Genomic DNA, 21,349 nt, shown 5'->3' with positions numbered 1-21,349 from the left:
TAAATCCAACCACGTGTGTTGTGGTTTGGTTCAGAGTCGGTTAAATGGTATTATTTTGTATGGGATCATCAATGATATTCCTTATAATTCCTATTAAATGCGAAAAAGGTCATTGATGTGGTTTGGCACAAAGCTATCAACATGATTTGTTGTGGATTTCATTAAGTACCTCTGTTGATCATTTCAGAACTTTTCTTCATTAAATAAACAAAAGAAGCTTTTCATTGCAAATTTCGTCTCGGAAAATTTAAATATCTAGTGTTAACGAGAAGATGTTCCGTCTCTACGATTGTAAGAGACTCGTTTTATTGATGAACCAATTAAAGTGAAACAATTTGACATATCTTGCAAACTCTTTTTCATATTACTCTTTTTTTTGTTTGATTATTCTGCAGAAATGAATATTAAATGGCATAAACATAAATTGTCTCATATGATGCCACGCATATCGAACTCTCTCATCCGTCGTAAATAAGTAAACACCTTTCAAGCAACAAATCCGTCCCGTCGATGATCAATAAGAAGCTTTCGATGAAGTCGTTAAAACAAATCAACTTACAACTGTTCTCCACTGCAACTATTCCCATGCATTTGAGCAATTAATTTTCTACACACAACACAGCTTTGACAGCATCGATACGTAGCAGCTTCGAGTTCCGTGGAAAAGCTCCACAGTATGGCTTCACAATTTTCACAACTCTCCTAACAAGCGCAATCTTTCACAGAAGAAAGTGCGCCCGATACCTCACAGTTCTTTCCCTCCCGTTCCCTAATCCCAAAAAACCAATCCCGAAGAAACCGCCAACGCTAGTGGGTAGAAGCTGATGCAATTTTCTTACCCAATCTCCAACGCTACATATCGCCGGTCGGTAGTAGTTCGTTCCCGGTTGTCGGAAGTTTCTAATTAAAACTTCACATTCCGCTACCACGCGGTGGAAAAACTTGCCAAAGGGGTGGCATTTTTTTTTTTGTTGCTTTGGTGCAAACTCTCAAACCGCTGCCGGAGTTTTATACTTCCCGAAGAGAAAGTTACAACAACTACTAGTACCACTACTATCACGGTTGTTGTTTTTACCCACTTCTGGCGAGATTGTCGACGATCAGTTACGAGTTGCATGCTGTACCTTGCACCGGAGTGCAACGAAGCGTTTTGCTTAGTTTTGTACGGTGGCTTACCTGTTTCTCATCACACATCCCGCAATGTGCACTAAACATCTGCCAAAGAAGCAGTAACCTTTAATGGTTTATTTCATCCCATATCCCGTATGCGATTCTTTATCCATTGCCTACCCTCGGGGAGAAAAGTACTTTAGCGTAACCGTCCTAAATTGAATATATCATGTGCAAACGAACTAATGCAACATGTGCATGGCATGTTTCGCTACTGGGACTGGGCCACTGCATCAACGGCTACAAATTTTCCACTTTCCAAACACAAATCGCACACTGGAAAAGGAAAAGAATAATGAGAAATATTGAAGAAACTCCTAAAGAACCATTATGGCCGCGGCCCGGAAAGCGTGACGTAAAACATCCTAACATGGCCATAATTAAAACTCAATTCCGGCAGCAAAAGTTTCACTACCAATGATCGACGAAGACTACCTCTGGACCGGTTTTGCCAGACGGCACGCGATAGATAGCTGTCTTTTCCTTCTTCACAACTGTTTCTTCGAGCGCGCAGGTGGGAAAATCTTTTAATTGAACCTTCCTCCTGCCCGTTATCATCGTTCCATTGTTGCCAGAAGTGCAGCTTGCAGCAGCGAAGAGTACTTAGTACCGGCAGATTATTTGTCGATTAATGGATCGAGCTGCCGATGATGATGACGACGTGCCAAGCGAAAGGAACGTACGAAAGCGTTCGCTCCTTTCTCCTCGGGCTTTACGTAAGTGGATCCAATTTTTTTTTTATTTATGAAACTTTTCGCCCCATTCCTTGAAAATTGTGGTGCAAGGTAAAGTGACGCAAAAATGAATGCAGTTTCTGCTACAAGCTCGAAAAAGCCATCCCTTCGATAGGTTTCCCTGGAATGGATCGGGCACATCTCGCGCACCTTGAAAAGCTCCCAGTTTCCGTGTGCTTGTTTCTTCACTCTTGTTCGAAATCGAAATCAAATCGGAAAATCGAACACCTTCGATGAAATGTTGTGATTAAGAGTCCTTATGAAAGCACGATCGGGTTCTAGGCAGAGCGCCTTGTTGAGTCAAGCGCATTAAATACATGGCACGATTCTGTTGCTTCTCCACCATCTCACCCACTTCCGTTTCGCTAAATGAAGAAAGGAAAACTTTTCGCACCAGGTAATACAGGGGAAAAAAACACTCCCGTAATGAAGGAGACGACCTGAAATTCTCACAGAAAGCAGCAAGAAAAACCGCCTTAATGTAGGCAACCGAGCAACAAACAGTGCTGCATTGTTAAGTGAAGAAGGAAATCCTTCAGCTGCTGCAACGCGTTCGCACAACCCGGTAAGTCGATCTTTGGCTGTTCGTGTGCACGACACGAAATGCTGTATGTGCCACCCGGGGTTGGCTAGTGTGCACAAATGTGTGCAATCAAATCGCAATTCAATCCCTTTTTCCGCTTTCGCCTTCAAGGTGCCACCGAATGTGACAAAACAATAAACAGGACATTTAATTTCGAGCATGCCAGTGTGGCGTACGGCAGTTTCGCAGAGAGTTTTCTGCTCGATGCACTAAAAGCATTCATAGCAAAGAGGTTGCTATGTTACCATGGAGATGTATCGTTGCGCATACTGCACATGGGAAGAAAATCGATGTGTGAAATTTTCTTCCAAGCATGTTCTTGGCATTTCTAGGCTTAAATCGTCCAGAGAAGCCGATAATGGCACACGCGTGCAACGTTCGTTTTTCTTATGTCGGTTTCACACACCAGAGGAAAGATCACGCTAGTGTTCGTACTAATCCCGGTGCAAGTACAATTGTTTGTACAACACTGTTGCTAAACTGCTATTTTTCATCATTGTTGTTTTTTTTTGCCAACTCAGATGCTGCTGTCCGTGACAAAGCTTACCTTTTGCCTGAGGAGTTCGGGCTCCCTCCGCAAGAGGCAAGACACGGGTAGAGATGGTGTTTGAAAGTTGAAATAAATTGGATTCTCACTTCAAATGACCGAGCTGCAATGTAGGGGAAAAAAGTTTTCGGACAGCACGGATGTGAAGCGCTGGTGTGTGATAGTTTAATTAAGATGAATCGAAAAGAAACGAAAATACCTAAAAACACCAACAAAAGGGACAACATCGAATCGATAACTTTTTAAACAAATCATGCAATGAAGAAAGGAAAGAAAAAAACATAAACTCATATTAATGTGCCGAAGGGAATTGTTGTGTTGATTTATGTCCTGTTCCAGTTGCAGTAGACGATTGGCAACACTGACGCTTGTAATTATGAAGGCAAGGTAAGTAAATACATAAGACTTTGTAAGCTCCGGCTGCTGACATCTAATCAGTTTTCCTGGAAGAAAAATATGTAACTTAAGCCTACACCATCATGTTGCCTTTGCAAGTTGACTAGTTTTTCTTTTACAGGATACCCATCAATCAAGGAACTGCCATTTGTCTTCAGGAACATTGTACAACTAGCCGGCAGCTAGTTTAAGATGTACAGCATTTACTTCACTGTGCTCATCGTTGTCATTTGTTTTTGCATGGGGATCCAGTAGCCATTAGTAGAGCAGCAAAAGTGGCATTTTGTGAGACTGAGCAAGTGACTGAGCAAGTCCGGGTTTTGAAGAACGAAAGAAAGAAATAAAGAATGAACAATTCTTACAAAATACATTCAGTGTATGGAGAGCTGACGTGAAATTAAAATAAAGAAAGTCATACCGCATACAAGGAAAACATACAAAGCAGTGTGTTAATTTCAACGAAAATACTTAGACTTAAATAAAACTTAGTCCTTTGATATGAAAACTTTGAATGCAGCAATCTAAAATTGATAGAACATAAGCAAAATATAAAACATTAATTATGAAACGTAGGAAATAAAATTATATTAAACAATCAATAAAACAACAGTTAAAAAATTGGTATGAAATTGAATATTGTTGTATTACAATATACAATAAGTTTATCATACGTTATTAACAGGCAGCATACAAGAGAATAGAGACCAAGTTTCTGGAATTGTTTCCAGAAGTACAATCAATATAATCTGTTTACTCTTTTGTGCTTGCATGCTGATAGCTATTATGGACAATGTAATGGAATACTGGGAAATTATAATACAGGGTGAAATAGCAGTCAGGCATAATTTCATCTTTCTAAGAAAAACTTAAGTACACAGTTTAATCCATACTGTATTGTATGATGATTTGTCTGCTCTATTGATAGTTAACACTTCTCATGGGTCAGCTACTTACTCAAAATATAATTAAAAACATTTCCAGTGTATAACATTCCTAAACCTAACAAACAAAACCATGCACCATCAATTAAAAATCCGAAACATTTTTGTGCGAGGCATCTACCTTCATAGTCTGCTCTTGAATGCTTTTCACTTCACCACAGTTTCTGATCCATTTTATCCATAGTATGTACAGAACTCCAGACTCATGGCAACTGACCACACCGACTGTAAATATGGAATGTATAATTTAATTTCCACTCCTAACCAAGTCAGTAAAAACGCGTTAAGACGTTACCTGTCTGAAGCGTCTTTTAGGTGTCCGTCTTCAACGCTTAGTAATAAACAACACAGCTAAGGAAAAAGTGATGACACCAGACGAATATCCGCTTCCGTCCAGGTTTGTGGACACAGCCAATAGAGTTTTGCAAGAAATGCAGATTTTTCATTAACTCATCACTGCTCGTAATTTGCATACAAAAACCTCACCAGTAAGCCGCCATCTTTCGGTGTGGAAAATCAACTGAAGGCAAACGGACATCGGGTGGATATATAAAAACCGAATTAAGATAAACACATTTTCTGTCCACGTAGCGTTGCACGGGTGCCGTACATTTGCTATGCCAAACGTATATATAGCGTTACTTTTATTACTGGTTATTATTACGATAATAGGCTTACAGTTTCAACGAGTGCTATAATAAACTAGGGTCATAATTTTGATAAGCGCACGCTTTAAAACTTAAACAGATCGCCTTGTCCCTGTAGATCGTACAGTAAAATGGTTGACAAACCTCTTGTACCGCACGAGATTCATCGAAGGGCATTCCGGCCACTCATCTTCGCCTGTAAACTCTATACGCCGGGCAAGGAAATCCCATGGGTCAAATCAATAAATTGAAAATCATGCCGATTTCTTGTTCTGGTAAAGAATCTCGGCCTCTAAACGTAAGCATCAAGAACGTGGTATATTAAAGAAGGGTAATATTCTACACCGTCACGTAACGGAGCCTCCCACCGAACATTAAAACTTTTATGCGTTTCCTTCTGCTGGTCTTTCACCTACAAAACCTCATTTCCGCCAGTGATTTTGTGCCCAACGGTCTCTCCTTTTGGGACCGTTTGTTTCTGTCAGCTCCGTATGGAGCTGAAGGATAGAACCTATCACCGATCCTCCCCCTAACCAGGCGTCGTCAGTGGTCTGCATCTTCCCGGTTTTTTTTTTTGCAAACCCATCTTATAAAACCCGATCTCCCTAAGTCGGGGGTAAAACTTTAACCGATCTAACTCTTTCGATATCTTTCGACGATGGTCACCATCTCATCCCAGTCTCGTTCCAATGTGCTGAATTCATTTATCCATCCGCTTCAGTCGTCCGTTTAGTAGTGATTACAGTGGCAAGCCTTAATGATGGTGAACATTAATTCTTATTCCGCCGGTTCGGGAACGGCCCCTCCGCCTCCGGTGCCAGATGGGACGGTGGTGTTGACGGTCACCTGCATTGCCGACGATGCTGGCGGATCCTGTTGGGATGCTGCGGCTGCTGTGTGTTCGTAGTCGTCTACGGCTCGTTTGTAGAGTGTAGCTATCGTTTTTCCCGCGGTCAGTATCATCTCGGAACGGGATACCGATGTGTACGACCGATGCCACTCGGTGTGTGAGGTCTGTGGATGAGAACATACACACATACATACACACAGTTTGAACATACACACAAGCGCGTGCAAAAAAAGGAAAGAAGGCGTAAGCAATAGATTAGATTGAATTCGACAAAAAACTGTTCCAAAACGCACAGTTCAATGAGCAGAAATGGATGGTAAATGAATGACCTTACTCCGATTCGGGATTGTTAGTAGGGGTTCCGTTCTAAGGGATGATTTACGATAGGTACCGTTTGCCGGCAGCTCGTTCACAGTGAGCTAATCGAGGTTTCAAGCATAACTTCCTACCACGGTGCTGATAAGAAAGCTAATGAATTTCTATTTTAATGTTCCTACTTTTTTAGCTTTTTAAACAATATTTTAACGAAGCGAGTTTTAACTAGACGGAAAGAAAAGCTTAAAGTTAGGAAAAAGGCTTTTCGTTACACTCTTTTACTCGAAAAACGTTTATTCCTGTTACCGGGTTTGAATTGAATGATACACCAGCTATTCAAATCATCATTTCGCTATTCAACGCAGGTACAACCGATGCCATTTTCCAATCAATTCATCGTTGTTTATGCCTTATTAAGCAAACACACAACCAACCGGAAAGCTCCGGAAGCACACTCCCAACACGGTATACAATCGGACCAATCAATTTAATTGGCAGTTTATTTAGCAGCTAACAAAGTAACGAAAACCAACAACCCTTTGTGGATAATGACCGTTCCCGGTAGTGTCAGAACCCTTCCGGCTAAACGACCCACCCACCAACTGAAGCGTTCCGTTGAATTGTGTCGTTCTATTTCAATGAATCATTTTGTAACGCTTGCTTCAGTACTACCTATTACAATTGAAGTGAAATTAGATGAGATACATTAAACAAAGCTTAGGTACTAGGTGTTAAAACATATTTGTTGTCGCCATACCATATTTGCCAGTTTGAATCAGTATGAAAAGATTATATAAGTGTGATTTACTGATATTTTTAAGTCATCAATTTACGTTACTTATTGTGTTCTTAAATCATATTGAAAGGTCAAAAGTTTTTCATTTCTAAATTGCAAACAACCGAACGATTGTTCCGGCCGGAAACCGGAACAACCCCCAAGCTCCCTGCTGGATATGACTCGAACAAAGCAAATCAACCAGAAGACGAGCAAGAAAAACTACATCCGTCCAAAGCAGCATGTAACGCTAGTAAGCACACTGCCCGATCGACCAACGTTTCACACCGAAAAAAAAACACACACACATAATGCACTAAAGATTTTCGACATCCGGGCAAACATGAGCATCCATCCGGACACGAGGTTTTTGCTGTGGTAGATTGTGTTCGATAAGTTTCAATTTACGCCTACAGTAGCATCCAACGGTGCCAGTGTAATGGAAAAACGTGACGTTTGCGGTAAAATATTAAGCTTTTCCTTACAGACATCGACACATCGTCACGTAACTTTACGAGTGGCCAGGTGAATAATAGTTTATAATCCAATTTAGACATATATTTTGCCAACGAACCCTTTCTAACTTTCTAACGACCCTCATCCTTCATCGAATGTTGGATGGTAGACGTCGTATTTTAGGTTTCGGACCTTTCAGCTAATCATCATCATCCACTTCCTGGCAAAAACCCCGTTCCGGTTGTGTGTGTGTTTGGCGTTGAAAAGCGCCTAAAGGCAACGATAGATACACGCTCGTTCTACACGATCGTCCATCCTCGGACGGGTTTTCGAGATAACCAATCGATACGGATTTCCATGGACGTTTTCCAACCGCAACCGAACCGTTTTCACATGAGTTATCGCTTGGTGCATCATTTTTGGATTCTCATTTGCAACTGAAACGAGAACTATCACGCAAGATAGTACCGGTCCGTTTCTGCATAACGTTCCGTTCTGCACATTTGCTACCTAGCCACAGCTGATCATCGTGTCAAGCAAGCACATTTCTGTATAATGCTACTAAGCAGCTGCAACCACTGCCGTACCTGGCAAACATCGCCGGAAGCACACAAATCCCAGCACATCTACAGCAATCTTCCCACCGAAAACCCTTCTAGCCGCTAGCATTTCGTTGCAGGTCAGCCAGCTCGTGATTTGCAAATCCTTTCCTACCGACCATTTGCTTTCCGGGGATACGATTAAGCTCGGCAAAAAGACACAAAGCCAACCAAATAATACCGCCTCTGGATGAAGTGTTTCTGCTAGAAGATTAGTCGCCATTGAACAAACTGAAAATTAAGTGGTACAGAAAGTTTAGCCAAGACACTTTGAACGGACCAAAAAGCTAAAGCAGACTAAAGTTTGTCCACTGCATAATGTGCTAACTAGAAACGGAAACCCAACTTCACAGCTTTTCAGGTTTACTAAACACTCACCCTCGAGTATAATAAAATTGAAATCATTACGCAAAGCATAATCTCATTACGCGCGACTAGAAATAACAAAAAAAAACTGAAAGGTAATTCCGATTAATCGATTTTACGATTCGGGTAGTGAACGAAACAAAAAAAAACACGCAAAACCAATCCGCAGAAGAAGCAATAAAATTTAATTAAAATCACCTCATTTCATCGAATGAAACTGTGAGCTATCGCACGTTTTTCCAATCCGTTTCTAATGTCCTTTTGCTGCGTAATTTTAATAGAGGTTTATTGTTTGGTTTTTTTTTGTTGCTTGTCTGTAGTTAGTACAAACCATAGTTAAAATGGAATACGCTAATTAAAACAATCATTCCCATGGGAAGCAAACGCAATATTTCTACCTGTATATATCGCATATCAATTATGTGGATAAAGTAGTAAAAACAATACTGATAATTAATAAACAATTGGAACAGGGAACTATGCACCATGATTATCAAAGTTAATTATTGTTGTAAGTGATCGTTTTTGTTATTAAGGAGGGAAAATTATGTATTTCACATCATTAAGCTTGATCATTCTTCACCATCAATTTGATCTACGTGGAGTGAGTGAGTGAGGCAGAACGAACACTAAATACACTTCAACGACACTACAACGACGAGAGTTGGAACCGTTCGAAGTAAGTATTTTATATGAAACACTTAATCCAAAAAAATAAGCATCATTATAACGAGAATAAAATATTGAAATTATCTTAAAAAAATTATCTTATCTTAAAGCTGCAAAGCGTTAAAAGAGAAACTAAATTCAAAGCATCGATACAGTCAAGAAAATCCCTCGTTGTAATAAAGTACGAACCCCAAACACAGGTAACACGTCGAACAGTGTTGAGAGGCAATCAAGTGGAATTGACATACCACCTTAAGGGGTTTTAAGGAATCCTATTCATAGCATTCAAAGAGCTTCCAAAAATTGATGCTCTTTTCGTGTCTTTTCTATCATGGACATCAGCAAACCAAAACTAATTAAACGACCCAAGTCCCGAGTGTAATGCCATGGGGAACAATCAATTAAAATCGAATCGATTGCATGTCGATTCCGCAACGTTTGGGAAGCTGTAACAGAATGATTCGCTGAAATGTCAATGTCTGGATGATGCAACTAATCCGGTGCCATGACCGGGATGTGATGTATACAAAGGTACGGATGGACGTTAGTCGGAAGAGTTCACTCGCCTGAACACCAATCAACATGTAATCAAATGTTGATAAACAAGATTTTCTACAGGTTCGATATTCTAACAGGAACCTTTTTGAGGTAACATATGATGTGAAATTCTTGCATAACTTTATATGGATGCTTTGTATCAACCTGATCCCTTATCATCATGTATTTCAAAAGGATTATCTATTGAACAGACTTTGCTCACATACGTTTTCACTTAAAACGGAACGTGTGTTCGTCCTGCTTTATACAAACGGATCAACGCCAACTGCTCTCACCTTCACCAGGTGGTATCCCTTGTGTTGTATTCGGACACTGTAAAAGTACAAGGGACCGTTTGTTCCTTAACGGTTGATTTCTTCAATCAACAACTTTAGGAACATCTAATCGACCATCATCCTGCTCTCCTGGGATGAAAGTTTAGCAGGCTTATAAAAGAGGAACCTTTTTGATAAACATGACTAAACTACCATTTTTTTGTGCAGATATTCGACACTATCTTCGAACGATAGTAAGTGGCCATTGTTCACGTTTCTGTTTTTGGGAGCTATGTTCAAGAGCAACGGTTAAAATCCGGTTCAATAAGCTCCCTTGTTATTGAATGTGAGACGAATTCTCGAACTTACAAGCAAAGAAGATAATACCTTATACTTTGTCAAATGTTTTAGAAGTTTACTTTTCACAGCAAATGCACTGTTTTCCTCAACCTAACCTAGTTAGGTAAGAGGTCGTAACCTCCAAAGGATGTTCATTTTTTAGAATAAAATGTATTGTACAGGAGTTTACTCAACAAAATATAGACCAGTGGTCAGCAGGAGAGATGAATCCCTTGTATCCTTTTGTTGAGTTTTTTTCTTCGTTTTGTTAAATTCGAGACTATCTTTCAATAACCAGATTAGATATTTAAACACATTTTCGTTCGCATCACGTGGCTTAAAGTAATCGATTCAGAACTAAATGCTCACTGAAGGAAGTTGCCATTGCGAATGCATTGTCAGCTGGCAAAGGTTCACTTGTAATGATTGTACAACAATTGCTGATCCGTTCGTACGAGATGGGACTTTCTTTTGTGTTGGAATGTGTCCTGAACCAACGGCAAGAAACGAATACAAGCTGACAGTACGAATTTCCAGTAAACCACATTCCACTTTCATGAGCACCGTCCATAACGGTGGCTTCTAATGTTGGATGGACAAGTACCGCCTTCTAACGACAACAATTATGCAATCAGAATGCCCGAAAACTTTTCAGCAATTAGTTTAACGATCTATAAACCGCACAAAATGAATGGGCAAATGGTGCTCCAGTGCGAACAGTCTTATTTAATGCGATAATGTCTATTCAGTCTAGGAATTCCGAATATTTAGCACGATACAATTTTTATCGTTTCAAATTGCAATAAGCTGACCGTTATTGTTGAAATAAATAAATCCATCTACACGAAATTTTCTTCATTTAAAGTTTGATTAATAATACAAATTCATTTGTTAAAAGTGAAAAAAAGCTCATTTTCATTCGATTGAATGAAATACACTCTCAATAGCGTGTTTTCTGCAGTAAACAGCTAACCCGGCTTGGATAAGGTTCCACTCACCGAAAAAGATCCATTATCCACCAGTACAGCAACGTTTCAAGTACCTTAAGTACCTTTGCATTCCTTCCAGCCCAAAAAAAATGGGTTCCACTTCAACTTTAACCAATTTACCGAAAACTTTCAGCACAAACCAACTCTGACCGTGCACTTTTAAATTTTCGTCATCGTCCACTACCGCACAGCAGCGACTGCGAAATAAGCTACCCGGTTCCTGGCAAACTGGTGACAGCTTGGACGGCGAATAAAAACAGCTCAGCGTAAACTTTTCCGATCCTTTATGATGCTACCGGCGCTCAAGGAACTTCATTGAATGAAGGTAACTAGTCTGCTATCGGTCACAGTAGCGCCTGAAGGGTATGAAGTGTACCCACCACCCTCGGAAAGAGACCTTTTCACGTCATTGTCCAAAACGATTTTCCATCCAGCTGCAACGCACACCTACCTCCACAAAAAAAAGAATAGCACCAGAGGACATTGCAAACGTGTCGTTTGTGCACCCAATTACGAGCGTGCACTCGTGTGCTGCTAGGATGCTGCGTCACACGATGGGAACGGTGGAACGTGTCCGGAACAAAACCGCCAGCAAGACGGCCAACGACTCAGGTCCCTGGTGCATGTAATTGATTGGAATTAGATGGAGTACACACGGTGTAAAATGGGAAAACTTTGGACGAAAAACCTTCCACCGCAGGACGTTCCCTTTACCATGCGCAACTAGACGAATGGTAGCTACCATGCTACACAGGTTGAAATTGACTGCGGCCCTTCGTGGAAACACCATGGTAGACAATCTTCCGCAGCAAAGTGTCGGATCATGCTGAGTCGTTGTCCAACTTTTGCACCCAAGCAAAAGACTAGCTAGTTCTGGTGATTTTATCACCGAAGAAAAGCGCATCGCGCAAGAAAGCACAATGCCGCTTCAATTGGAATATACCTGCAGTTTTGTGGTGGGAAACCGTTTTTTTTTTAAGACTTGTAACACAAATGAACCAGCTTTTAATAAAGCGGTTACAATGCTATTAACAATTCATCTCGTAAACACCAAACGTGGCTGCGCAAATGCTACTGCATGTGGCCAATAGTAATAACTGCAAAGATTCTGAACCATCCACGCTATCCGTTTACTATCCGGTTGTCTTCACTGTAAAGATTCGGGTCACCACCATCCCAAAGCATGTGGCCAACTTTCCAACAAACGCACGCCTGGTAGCGTAAGCTCATTTCATTCCACGCTTTCCGTAACGATGTCGTGCACTTTTCATCGTTGGCGACGCTTCGAAAAGCCGAACTCCGATGCAAAGTAATGGCCAAAGACATACATTATTTTAATAGGCAAACGGCGTGCTTGCACTTTTGCCACGGTGGTACTCTAGCTGGCTATTTTTCCTTTTTCGCTTCTCATTTCACCTGTTTATTTCCGGTGCCCCGTTTGACTCGTGTGAGTGTTGGATGGTAACGAGTTCCCTAGAAGTTGCACCATTCTCATTCGCAGAAGCAGGAGGATACAATCCACAACCAGAGTGGCTTCATCAGCAAAGCACAGGGAACCCGTTCCAGGAAACAAGAAAACACGCACAACCGTTCCTTGCACCGTTTTGTTCCATACGACGACGCGCAACGCCTGGATGCAATAAATCATCCCCAGCGGGAGGTAGTAAAAGTGCCACGGAAGGATTTTCTCAAGCAGTAGTAGTAGACGTAGTGGATGTTGTATATCAACACAAAAGCGCAGCCAATGTGTGGGGACCACGATCCATTAGTCGCCGTTATTTCGTATTATTTTCTGTTTAACTTTCACCTAATCATTTTTGGACCTTTCTTTATGGCTTTCAACTACGGTAAGCTCCTGTTGAACCTTACTATTGGTAGCTAAGAGGTTTAAGAAGTTTGCAATACACCGAATATCACAAAAGCAAGAGTCAGAGAAGGCATTTTAAAAAGATGTAGAATATGTAGATAAAAGTTAATGTATTGTTCTTTAAGGAAATCTTGTTTGTAGTTAATTAGTGTATTTTAAAACAGATTAAGCGATTCTGATTGCTAGGTGTAAAAGAGCCACTTATGATGATGATTCTTTTACTGTCAACACATGTTTAAATATTTTACACTTATCCCTTCGTTCCTATATTCATACCCAACCCCCCCCCCCCCCCCCTTTTAGCATAGCAATAACAAGAATAACAACCAAATACACAAACCAAATAAAAATATCACCTCACGTAATTAATTAAATATATTTATCTATACAGACAAGTGGAATTTTAAACCCACATAAAAGAACGATTCCGTTTGGCGCACAGCACACAGCTTTATTTAATTGCTATTTTTATTAATTCCTTTTCAAGTGTGTACTTCAAAGCGTTTATGAACATGTACCCAGTACGGGTAATAATTATCCAATTCTGTCCCCCACCATCCAGAGCCACATTCGAGTGGCTAAAGGGTACGAGTTTAACCGTCGAAAGATGCCACTTTTTAAATACGATCAAAATAGACAATATATGCAACCATAATGACGTTGGTTTCTGTATTTTTGGACTTTTTTTCGCCTAGTCACTTGTTATAGCCTCATCCTACATTAACACCAGGTGTCAATAATGAGGATGGTCAACACAACATTTCCTTGATGTGTGTGTATGTTATCATCCTTTGCTTCAATGCTTGGTCAAGCTGCAGACAAGCGGGGCCCTTTTTTGCAGGATTTTGGCTTTGCACCACAACAGACTAAATATATGGGTCAATATCATTTTAAGTGTATGCTCATATGTTTCCTTTTGGTAAAAAATTAAACCTTTAAAGGAAGCAAACGAACATGAAACCTTTTTTGTTGTTGCTATTAACAGCTTTCTTTTATGCTCTGAAACTTTGCAGTACGGCTACTACTAGTTGTACCATAAAATTTAAGCCCACAATACAATGAGAAAAAAACTAACGTAGCATTACAGAAGTTGGTGGTCGGCGAATGTTTTAATAGCTCTACGATTTGTCGTTTGTCTTTTACTTCACATTTACTATTCACTATTCACGGAACGTACAAAAGAAAGTCTCGATAATCCGATTAAACTGTAGATTGAAATGGATTCGGGCTTCAAATGCAATGATGATTCTGCTCTATGCAAGCGCAGAAAAGAAATTGATTAAAACCGTTTTTTCCGAGGGGCAGATACAACGTTAAAAATATAGTTCAATATTCTTCCAAAGAATGCCACCGTCCGCTTAATCCATTCCGAATTTTATGATTGTGCAAAAATGTATTTTAATGACTGACCACAGCATGAGTGCTAAAAGAAAATTTCTGGAGGAAGTACTTACATTCAAATTTCTTGCCATAACACTGCCGACCGTGGCTGCAAATCCCGTGTCTCTCAGCATATAATCTTCCGGTGTGTCGGCTTGCAGCGCCGTAATCACAGGCAACGGGATCGGCGTCATCTGTGTGACCGTTTTTAGCAAAATATTTTTCGCATAATCAAATAATACAATCGCTCCAGCTTCGAACCATCTGAGGAGGTGTACAAACGGAACATTTTAATTACGCTTCTTTCTTCGATCTCCCAGGCATCTTTTAATTATACGTACTGATCTGGGAACAGTTCTACGATGAAATTCTCTACCGCCACCACAGGAAGATGATCGTCCACGCGAGGATTTTCTGCCCTTATACAGTTGATACGATGCTCGGCACCCTTAAGTCCGGCCGCAAAACCAACTGGTTGAGCTGCAATGCCAACCGCTTGCGCAGGTAACCCACTAAAGGGAAAAGATCGTTGTCACATTACAAACTCTATCACTTTATGCTTCAGTTCGCAACATTTACTTACATAATGGTGGCCTTGCCAAAAACGGTCTGAAACGCTTCTCGTATTGGACGTACTTTATCGTCCTTGTCCGACGCTACAATCACCTCCGTGTCTCCTCCGGAATCTATAAAGAGTATTGACATATTAAGTTATATACTGCTAATTTGAATTTATGTACACAATCCAAACTCACTTATGTACTCCTTCATCTGTGGATCCAGCGTGGTAACGATCGTGTCAACAGAATTCTTTGCCTTTTCTGCCACTTTCTGCAGAATACCACTACCCGACACGGCACCCTTCATCCACCCGAACAGAGCGGAGCCTCCCTGCGTAATTGGGCTTAATGCGGCTGCAACCGGTTCCGGGTTCAGTATCATGTTTGCAAACTCTCGTCCTACTGGTTCCGACAGGTTGGTTGGTTCCACCGGATGGATACCTGCCGCAGCCATCGCTTGCTCCGCGGTAAACTGTGATGTGTCTTTGCTCGCAGGAATTGCTGGACTAAACTTGGTCGGTATGAATGGTTCTGTTTCATCTTTTTTAGCTGCATCATCAATGCTGCTGGAAGGCGAAGCACTATCCATACCAGCTGTTGCCACGTTCGCTGTAATGAAGCTGGGCAGCTCGGACGGTGGGTTTACGTTTGATAGGATGTTCCTCGTTTTCTGCGGTAGGTCCTTCATTTTCTTCGTCGATATACGTTGTTAACAAGGCTTGATACCTAATCGGTCTATTTGCTACGCAGATTGATACTTGAACAAAATAAAACAACGACCGACGGAATGCGGATTACGTTTATTTTGCTTCGTTGTTTGTTTATGTTTGGATGACTTTTAGTACAACCACTTCGTCAGGTGCATATACACATCTTGGTGATGCATTTTGTTTTATTTATTTCGTTACAATCAAAATTAAAACCTGGTCATACATTTACGTGATACATTTTACAATTATACACATTTTAATAAATCGCCCTTACCAAATGATTCGCTGATACATTAATTTTTAATTGCGCCTTTCAGTTCTCTATATAGCTTGCTGTTCTAAAACCGCAGCTACTTTGACAGCTCGCGTTTCTTCGTTTTCTCCGCATGACGTTTCTTGTTTTTGCTGACGACAAGTAGTTAAAATTTCTTTTATCATCTCGTTTTTCGCGTACAAAGATAAGTGCAAGTAACTTTCGCTTCAATATCCCTGTCCGCACCGTGTGCTGTAGGAAATTCGGTGCCAAAAAGCGTAAATACGGAGGTATAGTACGTGTGCTCAGGTGTTGCCGGAACGGTTTCTTTGTTGTAGAGAAGCGCCGACAGCAAGACCCTGCTCCAAGCGAACCATTGTTGTGAGACTAGCCGTGACCGTCGTTGAAGGAGGATAAAGAAATTAGCTAGCAGTACAGAAGGCACCCGGGATACACCCGTGAGCATCAAAATGGACACCAACGGTACCGTGGACCATGGAGAGACGGAGCAGTTGCAAAAACACACCCAGCCAGCCTTCGACAATGTTGATATCACATCGCCGGACGATGAGAATGAAAACGATATCTTTGAGTCGGCGATTCAGGTTTGTGCATCTTTATCGGGCTGTCCAGTCACCGATACCATTCCCCTGCACATTTCTTATCAAGTGCCAACGTGCATGCAGTTGCAAGTGCAGTGCGGGCATGGCATCCGCTTTCTAACCGACGAGACGTGTAAGCCTACCGAACAAACCAATACCATTAAATTAAATTAAATTTGATTGAATTACGTTATACGGGGGGTGCATCATAATTGGCAACAGATAAGATGTGCGCCACCTTGCGTGTTCCGTTCAGGGGGTGTGTGATTCAGTGTTGACACCACCCTGCCTAACGTTTCCTATCCTCTATGAATACGGTGATTCACCAGCATAACAACGCACTGCTCATAGATTACGATAAGAAGGCTTGAATGGGCGTTTTATGTTCGGTCGGTTTTTCACGATCTCGATCGTCGTTCACTCTCTACGCTTTGTCGTCATGTTCTCCTTTCGTCAGCAGGAACCATTATCGCCCGTACTGGAGGATGTACCGACAGACGAAGCAGGGGATATGTTTATCGAAATAGTTGTTGCTGACCCACAGAAAGTAGGCGATGGCATGGGATCATATTTAGCGTACAAGTATGTGTAGTTACTATGGTCGAACAAATACGAATTTGCTAATCACTTCATTATTTTCCACACAACCCCCCACACAATAGGGTGTCGACGAAGACAAACATTCTAAAGTTTAAGAAACGTCAATTCTTCACGATGCGACGTTTTAGTGATTTTCTCGGTTTGCACGATTTGCTCGTCAGCAAATATCTGCGGATGGGTCGCATTATTCCACCGGCACCGGAAAAGAACATTATCGGCACGACGAAGGTTAAAATGGGCAGTCAGCCACAGTCCGACCCCGGTACGGGCGTTAACCTAGAGTGGATTGAGAACAGACGCGCCTCACTCGAACGTTTCCTCAACCGTGTCGCGCAGCATCCGATACTGTGCCAGGATACGGATTTTGTAAACTTCCTCGAAAGTGATCAAGAACTGCCGCGCGCAGTTAATACAGCCGCTCTGAGCGGTGCCGGCGTAATGCGTTTGTTCAATAAGGTCGGCGAAACAGTCAACAAGATCACGTACAAGATGGATGAAAACGATCCCTGGTTTAACGATAAGATTAATGAGGTCGAAACAATCGATGCGCACATGCAGAAGTTACATTCCGCTATAAAGGCGCTAGTATCGCACCGTAAGGAGTTAGCCACTCTAACGGGCGGTGTTGCAAAGTCTGCCGCACTGTTGAGTACATGCGAGGAGCATACGGGTCTATCGCAAGCTCTTTCACAGCTAGCGGATGTGGAAGAAAAGGTCGAACTGTTGCGCTCCGAGCAGGCAAACTCGGATCTTTACATTCTGTCGGAGACAATCAAAGACTATATCGGGCTGTTCGGTGCTATAAAGGACGTTTTCCACGAGCGAGTGAAGGTGTTCCAGAACTGGCAGCATGCACAGATTCAGCTCACGAAGAAGCGTGAGAATAAGGCAAAATTGGAGTTGCAAGATCGCCGCGATAAACTGGAGTTTGCCCAGAAAGAAGTGGAAGAGGTGCGAAAACAACAGAGGGTAGAAAACACAGGAAAATGAATCATTATTCTATATCTTTACAGTGGGAAGGAAAGGTACAACGATGCCAGAAGGAGTTCGACAACATTTCTAGTGAAATTAAGAAGGAAATGGAGCGTTTTGAGCTGGCGCGTGCCCGTGACTTTAAGTCGACGATTGTTAAATATCTGCAGGACCAAATGGCACACCAACAACAGGTAGGTGCGGTGTAGCAGCGTCCGGCAGTGCATTTAACTAATAAGTCTCTATTTTATTCGATTTATTTTCCCTAGCAAATGAGATACTGGGAAGCGATCGTACCGGTAGCTCGTGACATTGCATGAGAGGAACCGAACGCGATGAATCCGCCCATCCTGTACGACGACGACGACGAAGACCGTGTTCCCACGACTGACAAACTGCGCCTCTCGATTAATTTAGTCGATTCCAATGCTAGGATATCGTAGAACGATACTACCTTCGCGTACTGCAACAGGATGGTTGACATTGGTTTGAACCAGCTTTCATCGCTGACTCTCAAACAAAACCAAACAATAGCGTTAGCTGCTACCGTGTTGGGGAAATTGTTTGGGTGTTGAACCTAAGATTTCTTACGCCTCATTTCTCTGATCAATCCACACTCTGAATGAATGAGTAGGCCCGTTTCCTTATGATGAAATTTGTTCCCATTGTGCACTAAAGCAACCTCTTTGCAAGGGCAAAGCAGCAGCAAAGAGATATCGATCGACCAAAAGTGATGTATTTGTAAATAATGACGGAGCGAGCGCGCATTTGCAAAAATTAATGAATAATGCTGGAGTAGTAGCACACACGGCTAATGCCACTAGTTAATGGCTTCACACATGATGCTTCTACCCCTTGTCACATATCTTTCCAAACAAAGTTAAACATCCGCGCAATACGACAGGCTGGCGCGAAATTGTTTCCTTTCTTAAACTTTTATTAGGTGCCCATGTTATGTTTGTTTGTCTGTCCCACGGAAAGCTACGCCACACTCGATGTAAATATGTTTCTGATTTTGGAATAGTCTGAGCTGTGGAGATTTATTAGTGCACGCGTGCGGTGAGTGTAAAAGTGGTGCAAAACCTCGAATAAGTAAACGATTGGGCAATAGGCATGACCGCAAGCGTTGGGATATTTTGTGATTATTATTACACACTTAATTTACGCGACATGTTTAACATATTCATTTTGAATTTCATCCCGCTTGAATTACGTACGAAATATTGATTGGATTTTTACTTTAGTACATTCGTTACGTTACGTTTTCTTTTTTCATTCGCTCGGAATGCAAAGATATTTCTTCGCTTCGCTTAGAGCCAGCTGTTAAATCTGTTTCTTCCCAAGGCTAATTGTTAACGACGACGGAAGTATTATCTGAACTCGCGTACATTTCCGCGAGGCGCGAATAGTAGTAGTACGGCACACACGTGTGCACCACGCGACATATTTTTGAGGATTTGAAATCATGATAGACTACTAAAAACAATGTGTTTTTCTTTTCTGTTGATCGTGCGCAATGCCGGACAAAAGATATTGTTAGATTTTCATAGGTTAGGATATACGAACTCTATTATAATATGATGCATACACAAGCGCTCTCATCCATTTCTTTCCGTTTCGGATCTAACTAGAGAAGCTATGTTCATAAGATAAACCAGATAATCAAAGACAGCAAACAGGCTGATGAAAGGCGGTGCTGCCGTTTAATGCGAGGTGTCATCGATTTTTGTGAAGTTAATGTTTTGCATAGATAGGCTATTTGTTTACTCGATGATAGCGTCAGAACAACCGTTTGAATGTGAAACTCTTGAATTCCTTTCTTACCTTTATGCTGTGCTTAAATGTTACACTAAGAGGATGCGTGCGGCAGTCACATGCACGGGCAGCAAACAGAACCGAAACCGTCTTATATACACACACACACGCACGTGTTAAGTACAGAATCTAGATCCGTTCGATTCCAATCGCCAACACCCAACTCTGCTGAAACAATCAAAAATCCCAGTTTAGAGAGCCATTTCTGTATAATGTGTTTATAATTTTATAAATGGCGTTTCCTCAGTTGAAATCGTTAAATATTGTTATTTTATGGCACGCTTGGCTGCAAGTGTTTCAATCAATTACAGCTCCCAGCATTCCAATACAATGTGTAGCCTCTATTTTTGTATCATTTTTTCGAGCGAGTGTTTTACTGTTTCGACTGTCTACGAAACATGTTTCATACCTCGATTCGTAGCATTTATGTAAACAAAAAAAACCAAGCATGTAAAGGGCATACTTCCAATGTATTTGCGAAGGGTGCACAATCTGTGTTCTTAGATGTATTTACGCGTGTGTTAAAAGGCGTGAGTGTGTATGTATGTCCAGTTCAGGAATTGAAAAAGCAAGATGTCGAACATGGAACATGGAAAAGCTTCAAGCTATACAATGTATACTACTTTTCTCTAACCGCTTTTCTCCAAACCAGACGGTGTATTCTCTTTGTAGAACGTTTCTCCACAAGTAGTGCAAGCCTTTCGGGACTAGATCCCATTTACTGCATTTATACGTGTTTCGTTTGTCTGTCTGTCGATCATCATCTGAAGAACTATAGAATCAAGCAGAGAAAGAGACATAGAGAAGGGGAAACAAAGCATACACACAACACCACGCAACACGTTCAAACGCCCTTTGACCGTTGTCCATGATAATAAGCAAGAATGTTTGAGCAAACATAACATACACGCGAGAAATGTTATGATTTAAAAAAATATATATACACATATATATATCTATATTATATTACTAAATTTGTGTTGCATTTTTGTGTTGCGAACGAACAAAACAAAAGACATGAATGTAGTATACACACAAGGTAAATATTTATTTTATAGAATTGTAATGCTATGTAACAAGTCCCTTAATTAAGTAGGATTTTCAGTTATAAATAAAAACATTTCCTTTTTATTTTAGGTATACTTCCATCCGGTAAACGCTTCATCCACTACTGCTCAATGGCCATTTCAAACTGAATCAGAATGATGAGATAGTTCGTAACGGAGGCGGCAATCTGTTACAAACGTTCGGTAAAATGAACCTTTTTTGTGTTCAAACGTGTGATATGGAAAAACATACCGAAAAAAGGACCGTGTAATCCAATGTGAACATCCGGCAGGCCGTAAATTCGAGCGGTTGATGCAAGGTTTGAAGTACAAACACTTCAATCTGTAAGCAGCAT

General features: G+C 41.2%; 2 protein-coding genes and 1 long non-coding RNA gene across 4 annotated transcripts; 2 read left to right on the top strand and 1 right to left on the bottom strand.

Moving 5' to 3' along the window:
• Positions 1-289: 289 nt before the first annotated feature.
• Positions 290-3,731, top strand: LOC125764594 (uncharacterized). The gene is made up of 2 exons (XR_007418477.1): positions 290-3,421; positions 3,552-3,731. It is a non-coding gene; the product is annotated as an uncharacterized LOC125764594 (long non-coding RNA).
• Positions 3,732-4,946: 1,215 nt separating this feature from the next.
• On the bottom strand, positions 4,947-15,853 carry LOC125764593 (protein PRRC1-like). Its single transcript, XM_049428969.1, has 5 exons — positions 15,191-15,853; positions 15,019-15,121; positions 14,777-14,947; positions 14,510-14,699; positions 4,947-6,032 (listed from the first exon to the last, which is right to left on the bottom strand). Exons 1-5 carry the CDS (start codon positions 15,681-15,683, stop codon positions 5,796-5,798), a joined length of 1,194 nt encoding a protein of 397 aa, XP_049284926.1. The 5' UTR covers positions 15,684-15,853; the 3' UTR covers positions 4,947-5,795.
• Positions 15,854-16,093: 240 nt separating this feature from the next.
• On the top strand, positions 16,094-20,921 carry LOC125764591 (sorting nexin-2). 2 transcript variants are annotated; one of them, XM_049428965.1, is made up of 5 exons: positions 16,094-16,563; positions 17,018-17,142; positions 17,223-18,111; positions 18,174-18,326; positions 18,402-20,921. In XM_049428965.1, exons 1-5 carry the CDS (start codon positions 16,429-16,431, stop codon positions 18,450-18,452), a joined length of 1,353 nt encoding a protein of 450 aa, XP_049284922.1. In that variant the 5' UTR covers positions 16,094-16,428; the 3' UTR covers positions 18,453-20,921. The 2 variants fall into 2 exon arrangements, with proteins under 2 accessions (XP_049284922.1, XP_049284923.1); XM_049428966.1 differs by having other exon boundaries at positions 16,095-16,563; positions 17,021-17,142.
• The last annotated feature ends 428 nt before the right edge of the window (positions 20,922-21,349 follow it).

This window comes from Anopheles funestus, chromosome 2RL (genome assembly GCF_943734845.2).
Source record: "Anopheles funestus chromosome 2RL, idAnoFuneDA-416_04, whole genome shotgun sequence".
NCBI lineage: Eukaryota > Metazoa > Arthropoda > Insecta > Diptera > Culicidae > Anopheles > Anopheles funestus.
This window is presented reverse-complemented; position numbering and strand designations above follow the sequence as displayed.